Genomic DNA, 15,998 nt, shown 5'->3' on the forward strand with positions numbered 1-15,998 from the left:
GGTGATTTGGAATTTTGAGTGACTAAGGACACAGTTTGTTATATCTTCCGTTTTCTAAAAACTGGTAATCTTCTGTCTTTCTGACTCAGATTAAGGGCTTTCTTTACACCTGAAAAACCAAGCTCAATGTGAGAGTGTAGTTCACACACCTGACTCAGGTAACTGTCAGGGTCACCTGGTTTAGTCTCATGGCTGCTTCCCTGACATGTTAGACTATTTCACGCCTTTGTCTCTGGCTTTCCCCAGCGCTCTGCTTGTCCTCACCTTTATTACTTAGGAAGCATCACCTAATATTTTGATTCTGTTTCTTGTGCACGGCTTTGCCTCTAATTCATCTTGTTCTTTCAGCTATAGATCATGGACTCCAATTTTGCTATTCTTACGCATCCATCCCTGCCTAATCTTTGCCTAACTTAGCTTCCATTCTTGGGATCAGTGACTTTGGTAGGGAACCCTGTCACACCAAGTCCTGCCCCCGCTGTACAAAACTAAGTTTAAATTCTGTCACATGACACAGCCCAGGTGTCTCATGTCATTGACCTGTTTCTCACATTCCACTCAAGGCTCTATCTCCTGGGCAAATGCGTCCCAGACTACGCAAGACATGACAGAGCAGGGCAGGCGGAAGCAGCAAATCCTGGTATCAACAGAGATATTATCTCCTCAGAAACACAGCCGTAATTTCCTTGTACTTGTGGATGTGGATGCAGTGTATCAACTCATCTTCATTTGCCAGGAAACTCCCAGCAACTTCTCAGATGCTCTCAACTCCTCCCCGAACTGGGCAAGCAGTCAACAAGCTGAGGAAAGGAAAGTCTACCAGCCACAGCCCTCAGCAAAGTTCTGTAGCTTACTGTGTGAATTATTCTGTATTAAAGTTTTAAGTTAGTAACATGGTTTAACAGACTAAAATATAATGCTGTGGATTTTGTTCAGCAGCTGGAAGCCCAGAACCCATTTCCGTAAGTACAGAAATATGTATTCCTAAAAAAGGCACCCTTTAATCTTAGTGGGTTCTAAACTTCCTAGTGTAGAGTAAGAACATTAAAAAAGAAGCCCAATAGTTTAGTGGTTACCAGAGGGTAAGGGTGGTGGTAAATGAGGGTAAACGGGATCAAATATATGGTGATGGAAGGAGAACTGACTCTGGGTGGTGAACACGCAATGGGATTTACAGATTATGTAATATAGAATTGTATACCTGAAATCTATGTAACTTTACTAATAACTGTCACCCCAATAAACTTTAATTTTTTAAAAAGGAGCCAATTAAAGGACATTCTAGGCTTTCCCTATCTGGGCTTAGTTAAATGCTACATCAAAGGGACCATGCTAGGAGTTATAGCAGGTCCCTCTGTGAGGTTATTTCACGATGCTCTGCTTTGTTGATCCCTCACCAGTGTACATGGGTCTAGAGTAAGTCTTTACATCAAAATAATCCAGTGTCCCCCCACCACAGGTTACAGCCTACAGTAGAAAAGAAAGCATCTCATTTTCTCACTCAAACTGCTCACAACAGTAGATCAAAATACTATCATTTTAAATAAAGTGATGCCTGGTGTAAAGTAATCTGCCATCTACCTAGCTCTCTCTAAATCCCCACACACATTTTCAAATTTCCTGGGATGCTTTACTTCTTTTGACCTTTCCCATTGCATCCCCAGTTCACTGAGTTCAAGCATCTTCAAAACCTCACAACTTTCAGAAACTAGAAAACAGATTCATTATAATACCCACTTAATACGTATGATAAGCCCTAGATTTTGGAACCTGCTTAGGGAAAACAATAGGAATACTTGATTTGTTATCGAATGATAATCTAATAATAATAAAAAAAATCACCACATGCACCTTAAAGGAAACCTGCACAGAGGGCTGAATGTTACATGACTAGACTCTTATTGCTGTAAAGCCTGTCTTTAAAGAGGGGCCAGCAAGGAGCCAAATGCGATCAGGGGTCATATGTAATACAGCAACTACACAACTATTGGCTATGAATACAGCTTATATGAGTTTTAATGCTATTCTTTACGTAACTTAACATTAATGTTAATTTTATAGGCACTCAATAAGAAAACTACTTTTGAAGCACTATTCTTATAAAACAGCGGGGGAGAAAGAGGGATAAAGAATCCTTGTTTTGGAGTCACTTACCCATCTGGCCACTGGGTGCCAGAGTAGATCTTCCTAAAGTCAGAGGTTCAGCCAGGCAGGGGATGATAACTAATTCAAACCCGCCGCCTACCAAAGCGCGAATGGTAGCAACTGTAAGAGTCTAGTCTTCCAAGGGGGCACGAGCCTTGAAAAGAAACTTCCTCTCGACTATCTTTTCAAAAGAACTCAACAACTGTCTTCTTAATGCATCCTGTGATTTTTAGGAATTAGTGGGTTTTCATTTATGTTTTTAAGAGTAGGGATTTAGTTTTCATTAAAGATACTTCCGTGTTCCCAAACCGAGGTCAAACCTAATATGGATTGGGTTTTTGTAGACTTGGCCTTGGTTTGGTTTTGAATGTGGATTTCATTTTAGATTTGCACTTGATTTGGATTTGACTTGGATTTAGTTTTGGTTTTCATGGATTTGGTTTACACAATAGTAAAAGACTTCAAGGGATCTCAAGCCAGGTCTAACATGAACAGTAACTAGGCTAGCATATACAGTCACGTCCGAGAGATCCAAACCAGTTATGTCCCCTTATTGACATGTGTAGCACGGCTGGTAGGAAAGCAGGTACAGCAAAAATCATCGGCATTGCTCCTGTGCCTGAAATTTGAAAGTAGCCACTAACCTGCACCTTTCCCGATGTCTCCCCACTTCAATGTCAATAATCTTACAGTCAAGAAAAAGATTTCTTAAAATGCCCCCTTAAGTATGGCAAGACCCAGGTTACTGGTATTGACTAAGAAAAAGTAGAGAGAAAATGATTTGCTATAGTTTCCTTTTAGCAACTGCTTTTTATTTTTATTACATTCTCTACTTTTGAATCTCTATGTCTCTCTCTTTTTTTGGTGGTTAAAAGAAAGTAGTATAATTATAGTGTCTATAACACTAAGCAGATTTTAATTAAGATGTGTTATGTGTTTTTCCATTGCTACTGCTCCATCTCCACTGACTCAAGGCTTGGAATTTTAAAAGCTAAATGTGATGGAGATTTTCAAATTCCAGGCTTTCGGAAAGTGAAGATGGCTTAGATTTAGCGGCCTCTTTCCCTATTTCCTATTAACTCCCTTTCTTTTCTGGTTCTGTATAGAGTGAGACTGTATCTAATGCAACTAAATTCTCAATCTGCACACACCTAAAACAAAGAGAAACATTAAAAGAAAACTCAAATCTTATTTAAATTTATAAGAAATTCTTTACCTTCATCAACAGAATCTGAAGTGCTGCTTTTGTCCAGAGAAAGATATTCATTTTTATTCAAGTCCAGAGATTTTGACGGCAGTCTACTTAACCTCTTTTCTGAAGTGAGTACAGGACTTTTTTTCATCTGTTTCTCACTTTGGGGTTCCTCTTTCCTTAACTCCTAAAAGGTAAACAATCCAGTTTAGAAAAACCAGATTATCAGATTATAGATTTCAATTTTACCATGAGATCTTTAACAATAAAGACACTATGAAATACTGCTCTTTGAAAAATTTGTTTGCTATGTTTGCATCATATTTTCATTTCAGTCCATGAAACATTGGTAGAGAACACATATTGTTCTAAAGTTATCTTCTTAAACAGTAATGAACAATAATTTGATGAAGAACATCATATAAAAAGAACTCACAGACAGTTAACATCATGTGAATCCTGAAGCAGAAGGGAAAGGGGACAGAGGACAAAATAATGGAACATTCATTTCTTTGGGGTGGGCCAGGGAAAAGGGTAAAACCCAGTTAGTTTCCCCCGACAATACCTGCCCAATCATCTCAAAGAAGAAAACTCACCCATCTCTCAAGACCAGTAACTAAAGGGGAAAGAGAAAGAAAATACAGAGATAAAAGTCACATAAGAGTACAGTGGGGGGGAGAGAAGATTAAAAGGAAAAATTAGTTTCACTGTAAACTCACAAGGACACAGTTGTCTTTGCTGTTAAGGGACCAAGGGACTGGGCATTAAAATATAGTCAATATATGATTCTATCTATACTTTCCGGGAATGGTTTAATAAAGATATGTCATATCTATAATAAACTTAATACTAGGCATTAAAGAATGAATGCTATTGATATATTAGTATTCAGGTAGAATTATAATTCAGCTTAATAGAACAGTGTAAAAATCATAAACTACACATCAGAGTACTTTCCTGCATTGTTTGTGTATAAGCAGATGAAAGAGAGCAAAAAGCATAGATACACTCCTTACACTTTTTGTCCCAAGAGATCTTTGAGCAGCCCTGAACAGAAGCACCAGGGAGGACACGGCTTTCCATTGGCCACTCAGAAAGCAGAATAACAACTGGGACCCAAACACAATTTATTAAAGCATGATACAATCCTACTCAGGGGACTGATTCTTCAAGCAGAGATTATTGCTAAATCCAGACTTGATTTCTTTGGAAGTTGCACACTACAAAGCAACATGCTTCTTTAGCTAACCCAGGGCCTCTTTAACATGCTAAGCAGAGTAAGTTTCCACAGATTTCTCCTTTTGGTTCTAGTTAAGGTATAGTTCCTGTTATAAAGAATATAGATAGATATTTATAGGAAAAGTAACAGTCACTATCTTTGAATGGTTGGCAATCTGGACAATTTTTATCTCTTTGTATACTTTTCTATATTCCCTGAATTTTTACAAAGAATATTAATTTTATACCTTAAGAGAAACCTCAAGACAAACAAATAAAGAAACAAAAACTCGTAGACATAGACAATAGTTTAGTGGTTACCAGAAGGTAAGCGGGGAGGGAGGTGGTAGATGAGGGTAAATGGGATCAAATATACGTTCACCACCCAGACTCTGGGTGGTGAACACACCATGTTATATATAGATGATGTATTACAGAATTGTACACCTGAAACCTATGTAACTTTATTAACCATTGTCACCCCAATAAACTTTAATTTTTAAAAAAAGAATAAAAATTTTAAAATACGAAAAAAAGGAGAAACCTATTTTCATTTTGGAAAAATGTTACTTCTGACTTTTTGTTGGAAGTAAAAGTAAAACAAGTGACATGATAGTTGTTGACATGTGAGAATTCTCACCATACTGCGCTAAAATACAAATAAAAAAGGACCAAGCTTCTCTATTGCTTCTATTCCATAACCTGACAACAGCTATACCCAACACCAATGAATGTATGATCAATCTTAAAACATTAAGTTATTCCTCTGCATTCCATCCCTTTCCTTAGAGAAAACAGGACTTCCCTTAGGAATGAAACTAGAAGCAGGAACCAATGGGCTAACTACTCCAAGAGCAGGTACAGAAGACAATGTCAAAGAGACTATAGAAAGGACTCTAGTAAGACCAGCAGTGCTGAGGACCCAGTCCTCAAAGTCAGACTTTTGTAAAAGGATGAGAAGACTTCAAGAGATCCCCTGTCCTGTTACGTCCCCGAAGTTGAGTGGTTTGGTTTTTCTCACTGAGAACATACAAAAGAGATTAGCATGCAGAATCACCTCCCGCACACCAGGAGAAGTTCCTAAGTCTCTAGATCAATAAGTTTTGCAAGAAATCCACAACACAAAATCAGATTGGGAAAGACACATGATAGATGCCTGAAACAAGTTGATAACTTGGTGGCCTTTCACACAAATAGCCTGTTTCAGTGCTTTTCTAACATTGATTCACAGGAGATGCTTGGGGCTCCATGAAAGAAGGCAGAAAAGGGCCACTGCTGGCCACACACAGATTCACTTTCAATTATAATAGCTTATGGTTACTGAATACTTGTGTACTAGGGACTGTTCAAAGCACATTCACATATATTAATTCATTCAATCCTTATAAAAAAAAACCCCATGGGGTATTACTGTCCTCGTCTTCGAGGTGAGAAAACAAAGACATAGGTTAACTTATTTAAGGTCTACAGTTAGCAAGAGGCAAAGGTAGTATGTGAAGCCGGTGCTCTTCTCTAAACCAAGAAACCCATCTTTAGTCCAGACCTTGCAATCCCAACCAGAACAAAAGCTCTAGAGTAGGCGCACTCTTAGCCCTCAGACTGTGGGCTCTAACTACCCTTCTTCACTAAGAACTATGGCTCATTAGGAAAATGGCTGATACCAAGCCTGTGACAGAAAATGTATAGTGTGCCTGGGACACGTGCTTGTATCAGAAAGAAAGGAAGCCATCAAAAATCACTGATCACTTCAAAAGGACAAAGAAGCCAATCTGAAAGGGCTCCTGTTGGCAGAGGGGATAAACTGAGTATAAAAAATAATGATAGAAACTCATGGAAATTTTTTAAAAAATCGATGGGCTTATAATGATACTTGAAAAAAATAAAGGAAGACACTAATTAAATTAAGTGAAGCCCAGTGATTAACTGGATGTGCCTTAGTTGTCAGCTTGAGAAGCATCCCTTGTCACTCAGGCATGCTGCTCAGGGTTCTCATTTCTCCCTTCAAAACAGATTCTTTCTACCATAACAGACCCACTACCTACTCTGGGAAAAATTCTGCTAACTACAAATTTCTCCATCTTATATTTTTAAGGATCTCTATCCCCCTACAGGCTGATGCTCTGTCTGGTAGCTCTGCACTGTATCCAGCTCTGAACAGAACCGCATGTGTATATAACCTCTGCTACATACAGACTTGAAACTCTACCCCTAAAATAAAGGAGCAGCCTGACATCCTAAGTTTTAAACATTTTGTATACTGCATTTTTATTTGATCTTACATTATGATGAACACATGGCAGCATGAGGTATATTTTAAAGGGGGCATCACACACTGACCGCTTTTGATAGATTTCCATCGATTGACTCTGTTTCTGAAATGCCATTAATTGAGTCACAGGTAAAACTCGTGGACTTGGACAATTTTTCATCTCTCTCCCCACAGTCATCCAAGCTGCTTCTTTCTGTACTTCTGTAAGAAACACATCATTATAGAAACATAATAAACAAGGTCACTTTCACACAAATGAGTAATTTAGTCTCCTCACTGAGCTCCTTTTCTATTATGAAGCATTTTGACAACAACTGTGTTTTTTTGTAATGTAACAAATAAGCCTCTACTTACAACGTGCTTAAATCACACGCTGTCTTCTTAAATCAGGTGCAAGCGGACTTTACTTCTGAAAATAAGATGTGCTCATAGGAGATTTTATAAATTTCAGAAACCATTACAAACTTAACCAAGTACAAGTGGCTGTAACAGCACCTAACACAGTGAATACTGCTCGTGTAAATTTCAGTTGTGGACAAACACAAAGCTTCAAAAGGTACAGGGTGGGCGTATGAGCTGGGTACCAGGCAACATCAGAAGGCAGTGTTTTTGAATCTCCTCCCTTCTGATTCAGTCCCAGCTGAAATGGCAAATCCTCCTGATGTCTGAGCACAGAGCCCACAAATCAGTCGATGCCCCCCTTACTGCTTTTCTCATTGCTAAGAACAAGGTTTAAGGAATTGCTTTCAGAAGGTCACAGGGACAAGATCATAGTAATTATCCTGGGACCCGCTTGTCCTCTCTCAGGCAGCAAAGAGAAAAGAAAGTCTATTAAAAGTCTATAAAAGGAGCACAATTGATCTAATTTCCAGCGCTCACCCTTACTGAGAAATTATTATTCCCATGTAATCATTGCAATGTATAGACTTAAAGCTCTTCTACAATAAAGCAGCAGCCTGACATTTTAAGCCATATTATCCTGAGGAAGGAATAGAAATGCTAAAGGACCTTTCAACTCTATTCTACTCTACTCAAATAATACTTAAATCTGCAATCAAGTTGCTCTTGCCAGGCAGAATGGCAGGCCTCGGAAGGAACCAAGCAACAAAATGGTTCCTTGAGACTACCCACCGCCTGAGTGTCTGAACTTAAGGATTTTAAGGATGGAGTTGAGTTGTGGAGAAAGAAAGAAAGAACAAAGGAGGAGAGAGAGTGAAGAAGAGATTAAAAATGAAGAAAAGAAAAGATGGAAGAGCTGAGGAAATAAAGGTTTGAGAGAGATAAGCTTCTTTGAGAAACCGGAAGAATGGAGAAAGGAGTAGAAGAGGGAATGAGGATCCTGCCAAATCTTTACTTAGAAAGCACTCAATCACCAGAAGAAAATAGCACCTTTTCTGGTGCCTCAAGAAGCTGGACCTTAGAGTACATAAAGCAGCTGGTCAAAAATATTTATTCTTTCCTTTTTCAAAGACCAGAAACCTTTCAAGTTGGCAGGAAGTCATCTAATTTAACTGCCTCATTTCACAGATCAGTAAACTGAGGATCAGACAGGCTAAGAGATTTGCTTGAGGTTGCTCAGCTACTTGGTGGCAAAGTCCAGACTAGAATCTAGATCTTCTTTCCCACAATCCAAGGCTCTTTGCATTGAATCGTTGCTTTTCTATCCAACTCCAGTACCTGAGAGAAGCTAATAAGCTTTAGAGGGAGAGCAATACAATGGGAATTTTTAACTTTACAGAAAACTAATAAAATATGCATGTGCAACGATGTAAAAAAGACTGTAAAATATTGATGCTTAACTGAAACACTATAAATAGGATCAGCATAGCTAGAGAGTAAAATTGTACACACATCAAGACTTTCAAAAGATTTCCATATTATGATTTACTTGCCATAGTATTTTTAATAAGTTTTATTAAGGTATAATTCACATACCATAAAATTTACCCCATTTAGAGTGTACAATACAGTGGTTTACAGAGTTGTGTAGCCATCACCACTATCTAATTTTAGAACATTTTCATCACCCCGAAAAGAAACCCTGTACCCATCAGCAGTCACTCCCCATCCTCCATTTCTCCCCGTCCCTAGCAACCACTCATCTACTTTCTGTCTCTATGGATTTACTGATTCTGAACTCCATTTCATATAAATGGAACCATACAATATGTGGTCTTTTGTGACTGGATTCTTTCACTTAGCGTAATGTTTGCTATAGAATTTTAATGTATTCGCCTCAGTTGTTTTTATTGCTATGAACTCAATTACTATTGGACAAAATGCACTTTCGCTCATACAGGTTAATAAAAATGTCCACTCTTCCAAATGAATTCCCATCAGTCAAAATTAATTTCTCTCTACTCTGAATTTCTTTATCACATTAATGATTGCTCTTTTCGGCCCTTATCATTTTCAACCTTGTATTATAATTTGCATTCCCCATAGTACTGTGAGCTCCTTTCATTCACGCATTCAGTATTTATTAAGTGCCAACTAGTCCATGTCAAGCACTATGCTAGGGGATCCTTGAGGAAAAGTCGTATTATCTTTGTATCCCTCAAAATACCTACCAGCTAATTTACTTTATTGTTATCTGTAAGCACAGAGATTTCACTAGGTACTTCTCCAGACCCTTAATAAAAAGGTTTACGCAAGCCACACTTTAAGCAAATCCTAGGTGTCACAGTTACAAAGCCGTATTTCCTTATATGTCCTGTATTTGCTTACCAATTTAGCAAACTATTCACTGTCCTCACCTTTCATTCCATTCCACTACAGAGAACATAGAGGCAAATTCAACCAAGGGTGAATTAATAGAAATTCTGAATTAGTAAAGTTGAAAATATTTCTGCTTTGATTAATAAATCCTCACATTTCAAAACATTTTGCTGTACCTTGCCTGTACATTATCTTCAATCGAAAGGGACAAGTTTTCCATCTCTTCAGCATTTAAGCCTAATTCAGTGCCATAGTTCTGCTGGAGCAGTTGCCAGAATTCCTGTCTGGTCAAGCTCTAAAATGACAGAAAACTTACACTGAGTATTGGAAAATGTAAGATAGCATAACATAGTGATTCAAACATGAATTCTGAAGTCAAAATGACCTGTTAGGCAGCTACTAGATGTGTGATTTTGGTAGTCATTTGACCTTCCTAAACGTGTTTTCTGTATCTATAAAAAAATGGGTTAGCAAAACTTACCTGACACAGTTGATACTGGAAATAGATAAAATGATGATTTTAAAGTGCCTAATATAATTACTACTGTAAATCGGAGGTAAGACGTTTAAACTTTTCTTTTTATAAAATAATTTGTCCATAGTTTCTGGAAATTACTAATCTGCAATTTAAATTCTGCAATCCAAGCAGTCTACCATGACCACTGGATCCCCACTCAGAGTTTTAATCACCAGTTCAGAACCCATTCTCTTAATCTATAATACGATATATGAATACTTTAACCATTTGAAAAAACTTACATATCAGTAAACTTTAAATTATATTTTCCTAAAATATAAAATGCAAGAGGCTGGAATTCAGAATATTTCCTTTGATTTATTTATTTTTAATTAATTTTTTTATTAGTTTCAGGTGTACAAAACAATGTCATAGACATTTATCATTTATATCCCTCACACAGTGATAACCCCCCTTCCCCATCTACTACCCCTCTGATATTGCCTACAGCTATTACATTTCCACTGTCTCTATTCCTAATTCTATACTCCACTTCTTGTAACTATATATACATATATATATATATATATATATATATATATATATATATATATATATATATAGAGAGAGAGAGAGAGAGAGAGAGAGAGAGAGAGAGAATTGTACTTGACATTCATTACTGTTCAGCTTCAGCTTCAGGTATACAGTGCAGTGATCAGGTATATACATCATCCCTGGGTTGGTTTCCCTAATGGAACACATGTCCATCGGATACCCTACAAAATCTTTACATTATTGATTACATTCCCCAAATTGGCTTTCGTATCTGAAAAACCTGAAAATGGAACTACCTTATGACCCAGCAATTCCACTCCTAGGTATCTATCTGGAGAAATCCAAAACTCTAATTTGAAAAAATTTATGCACTCCTATGTTTATTGCAGCACTATGCACAATAGCCAAGACATGGAAACAACCAAAACGCCCATTGGTAGATGACTGGATTAAGAAACTGTGGTACATTCATACAATGGAGTATTACGCAGCCATAAAGAATAATGAAATGTTACCATTTGCAACAATATGGATGGACCTAGAGAACATTATAAGTGAAATAAGTCAGACAGAGAAAGACAAATACCATATGATCTCACTTATATGTGGAATCTAAAGAAAAGAATAAATGAATGAACTAATCAGAAACAGTCCCACAGACATAGAGGGAAAACTGAGGGTTGCTAGATGGGAGGGGGGTGGGGATGAGGGAGAAGGTGAGGGGATTAGAAAGCACAATTGGTAACCACAAGATTGCCATGGGGATTTATTTTTAATAAAGCCCAGCTTGTTCTTTCTTTGTAGGTATCATATCAGTGTTAAAATCATTCAATACAAAAACCTCATACATTATATAGCAACAGAAAAACAATAATAGTGTGATAACTAATGGTCTGATTTCTAGAAACATGATTAAGCAAGGTAGAGGGAAGCAGCATAAATACTTGAAGCAACTGTTGGCAACCTTCTTTATCTCTCATCCATTCAACAGAGGTTTATTTAGAACCTACCAGATGTGTATCTCTAAACTACATGCTAAGGAGGATAAAATGCTCTCAAACCACTTACAATATACTTAAAGAAACACAGGAGACTCTTAAGTAAAATTAAAGATGACAAGCTATAATATTATTATGTACTTAAGTATTGGTGGAATCAACATAGTAATAAGAAATATTACTGTAGATTAGGGTGATCAGATAAGGCTTCGTATTAGAGAAGAGTCTTCAGCTGAGCTGAAAGAAAGACATGAATGTGGGAAATGGAGGAATGAGAAAATTTGGAGAAAGGACAACCAACATACAAATATAGAATAAATACATGAAGAACATAGGGAATATTTGTTTTGAAGTCAGTAATAATAAGTACTATTTGTTTTAATAGTTTATCAGTAAAATTTTGGAGTAAATATTTTAAGTTGGGAAATAGTAGCTATAAATATAGAGAGATTTAATGGGGCTACACATACAGATGCCTTGAATTCCTCCCCTATATTCCTCCCTATGACAAATACCACTTCCTTTTTTTTTCTTTCTCTTTATTTCTTCTCTCTGTCTAGTAGCTATGGTATCTTTGTTACATTATACTCGATGACCTTCATTGTACTTCATGGAACTTCAAAGAGATTAAGAACAAAATTTCTGTACTTTAGATCACTAGTTCCCAATTTGCCATGCCCAGACTACTAGGATGCCAAAAGGTAGTTGATGAAAATTCAGACATTATTACCAGTACTTCAAAAGTCAAATATCCAAATAGTTACCTACAATAAAATTATTCAAGCTAAGTAAAATGTCAGGCCTCTTTGTTTGGGGCTTAATTATATTAACCTAGAGTGGTTATGTTATAATGACAAGAAACTTTCAATGGAAATAATGTATGACTAATAAACAACAATGTCCTAACATTTTATTATTTAACATACACCACTTATTTGGTGGACAAAAGTCTTTTGAAGCATAGTGTTAACCGAAGAACAATAAAAAGGATCACTAGTGGTAGAGAACGTTAAGGAACCACTGTCCTTGACCCTAAAGATAGGCCACACATTTCTTTTTTGACTTCCACTCCAGAAGAGCCATGTATGAACTTTTTTTCACAACAGCAGTTAGCTTATACTAATAATTAACTCAATCTTCCAAAGAGATTATCTTTGAAATACTTTTAGTGTCAAAAATGGATGGTTAACATTAGAAAAACAAACAAGCAATACTTCAATATACTTGTGGAAGATTAACCTTTTATAAAAACTCTTCTGAAATAATAGATACTATACCATACCAAAAAATAAGACAAGTAGATAAACCAATAATAAATATTCAGACAGCTTCCTAAGTGTGAAAGAAAGAAAACTTGTAAGTAAATATTACGAACAAAAATACAATTTTATTTGACTATATAAATAAATGTTTTACATATATTATCAGATGCAATCAGGAAGTTAATAGAAGGGTAATTTTAACACATTTTTAATCCATTAACTTAAAAATATGTATATATAAAAGATTAATGGAAAACAAAATAGAACTCATTTAACTCACCAGCTACATAAATTTGTTAAAAATGACATTTTCTTCAAAGCTGACCGGAAGTCACAAAAATGTGGCTATTTACAGCCACGTTGAACATTCAAACATTCAAACATACTTCCAGATTGATATTTATTGTTCTCTCAATAATAACCGCAGAATCAGAGTTAAGTAACCTTAAAAAAAACAACCTAAATTTTAAACAAAAGCTGACCACCTACCTGCCAACAATGGAGAGTCTCCTGGTTTCAGCCTGCAGAGTACTTTAACAAAATAAAGATGAACCAAGCAGTAATCAGATAAGGCTCAAAAGTCTGAAGATCAATTTCTGGCCCAGAAAGCTTTGTATTCTCAGAATGCTGCTAAGTGTTATCATGAAGCCGAGTTCCAAATAGTTAATGACAACTATGTAAAATCACTGCTTCAATCTTCTAGTTTTGTTATGAGAAGTTTCCCTTATAAAAGACAAGTTCTATTATAGTTTAAAGCACATTATTTGCCACTTCCTGGTTTATAGTATCAGCATTCTTTCCAAGGTGGCAGGGCAGAATGCACAATTGGAAGTAATACCTCACTCTACAGGTTCCTAAGCCACGCCTTCTAGAAGAGATAGGTAAACAGGGTTTTATTAAAGGGACAGTTCCCAATTTCTTCTGTGCTACACATAGATTAGAAATAAAATTCAAATGAAAGTATCTTGCTTATGCTCAATTAAATGCCTGTTGCAATATTATTTTAATCTCATTTTAAAAATTAAATATATTAAAGGTTAAATTTTCTTCTCCATACTAATACTTTTTATTCAATTCTGGCAATGTCATTATTACTTCGTCATGTATCACTTCTTCAGTACTGATGTAGAAGCCCCAACAGTCTCCTGCCTTAACCCTTTACAACTATCAAAGATTCACTCCCTTGAGAATCATAAATGGAATGTCAGTAAATAGCAGGAAGAGTGAGCTAACCAAATGGAGCAATTCTAGTAAGTACTTAGAACATCTTTCATCACTGAAATGTTTACATCTTGATTACTCAATAATTCTTTCCTTTAAAGATATTTTGGGGTAGGGGGATGGCCAGTTGGGTCAGTGGTTACAGCGCCATGCTCCTAACACCAGGGTTGCCGGTTCGATTCCCACATGGGCCAGTGAGCTGCGCCCTCCCCACAACTAGATTGAAAACGACTTTACATGAAGCTGATGGGTCCTGGAAAAACACTTTTCCCCAATATTCCCCAATAAAACTTAAAATAAAATATATTTTTTACTTTATTCAGAATAATTTCCTGTCAGGGACCTGGACTACAATAAACATTACAGAAGAGTCTCATCTACCATTTCCAATTTATTTCCCAGAAGAAAAGTTTTCTTCTAAATGAAAAATCAAAGCTTGCCCTAATTTCCACCTAGTCATTCCATTTAATTTAGTAGTGTACAGACATGACAAATGCTACTTGAGGAACTCAAAGGATGATCTGAGCAGAAGTGGAGTGGACAGCAAAAAAGAATGAAGGAAATACCAAAAAGGTAAGAAGAAATTCCAGAAGAAATGCCATGGAAATAAAGGGAAGAAGTGTTGCAAAAATAGAGGGTGTGTACAATGACAGTGAAACACTGCTGAAAGATCAACTAAGATAAGCATACGTATGGCACATGCAAGCGTGCAGAGGAGTGAAGAGCCTAGCAAGCCAGTTCACATGACTAACATGGGTGGTGGGAGAAGATAGAGAAAGGAGAAGATAAACGTCAGTGGGGAAGTGGTAAGCAGCCAGAACACCAAAAGGGTCATATGCCATGCTAAGGAATACAGGGTTTACAATGTCAAAATATAAAAAGCCCCCTACTAGTTTCACACAGAAAAGTACCAAGTTCAGAATTGTGTTCTTAAAAGATACATATTTTATGGGCATTTATCCAAAGAATATGGAAATACTAATTCAAAAGGATACACGTATCGCTATATGCACTGCAGCATTATTTATAATAGCCAAGATATGGAAACTACCTAAGTTTCCATTGACGGGTGAACAGATAAAAAAGATGTGGGGTGTGTGAGTGTGTGTGTGTGTGTGTGTGTATACATACATAGAGGCAATTTTTTTATTCAGCCAAAAAAAAAAAAGATGAAATCTTGCCATTTGCAACAACATGGATGGATCTCGATGGTATTATGCTAAGTCAAATAATTCAGACAGAAAAGGACAAAAACTGCATGATTTCACTCATTTGTGAAATATAAAACAAATACTAAAAAGTAACAAACAAATTAACAGAACAAAACAAACTCACACATACAAACAACAGAACGGCGGTTACCAGAGGGACAGGGAGGTGAGGAGAGGGCAAAAGGGGGTCAAATACTTACATATGGTAACAGTGGAAACAAGAATTTTGGTGGTGAGTACACAATGGAATATACAGATATCAAAATAGAATGTGCATACCTGAAATGTATATAGTATTACTAAACAATGTTACCTCAATTAAATAAATAAAAATATACGCTTTTTAAAACTATTACTACTTTGGTAACAACTTAAAGGACAGATTAGAGTGTTAAAAAGAGACAGTTAAGAGGCTATTGTAATGGTTCAAGCTAGAAATGATGAGGGTTTGGGTGACCAATATGACATGAAGAGGTAATAATCAAGGCTACATCCAGGTTTCTGGCTTGGGTACTAGGTAGGATGTATACTTCACTGACCACAGGAAACTAGTGGAGGAGTTCTGCCAACCAAAAAGGTAAAAGACAGGGAAGAACACAAGAATACCAATATTTCTACATTGCCAAGCTATCATATAGAAAATGTGACTAAAATCGCAATGTTACATTTATTAATTTCCAGGCAGCTTTGGATGTCGCACTTATTAGATTTACAGCACTACTGGAAAACTTCTAGATTTCCAAGTAAGTCCA

The 15,998-nt window shown here is 36.6% G+C and overlaps 1 protein-coding gene across 5 annotated transcripts in view; it reads right to left on the bottom strand.

The window, feature by feature from the left end:
- GRAMD1C (GRAM domain containing 1C) overlaps positions 1–15,998 on the bottom strand; it is an 86,551-nt gene that overhangs the window by 25,136 nt on the left and 45,417 nt on the right. For 4 of the 5 annotated variants that reach the window (XM_019734875.2, XM_019734876.2, XM_074331682.1 and 1 more), the window contains 3 exons: positions 9,719–9,837; positions 6,893–7,025; positions 3,362–3,524 (listed from right to left, as the gene is read on the bottom strand). In XM_019734875.2, coding sequence (XP_019590434.1) covers positions 3,362–3,524; positions 6,893–7,025; positions 9,719–9,837 — 415 coding nt within the window. Of the gene's footprint in view, positions 1–3,361; positions 3,525–6,892; positions 7,026–9,718; positions 9,838–13,303; positions 13,647–15,998 lie in introns of those variants that run through there. The other variant, XM_019734877.2, reaches the window with a different exon arrangement.

Source organism: Rhinolophus sinicus, linkage group LG01, assembly GCF_036562045.2.
Source record: "Rhinolophus sinicus isolate RSC01 linkage group LG01, ASM3656204v1, whole genome shotgun sequence".
In the NCBI taxonomy this organism is placed as follows: domain Eukaryota; kingdom Metazoa; phylum Chordata; class Mammalia; order Chiroptera; family Rhinolophidae; genus Rhinolophus; species Rhinolophus sinicus.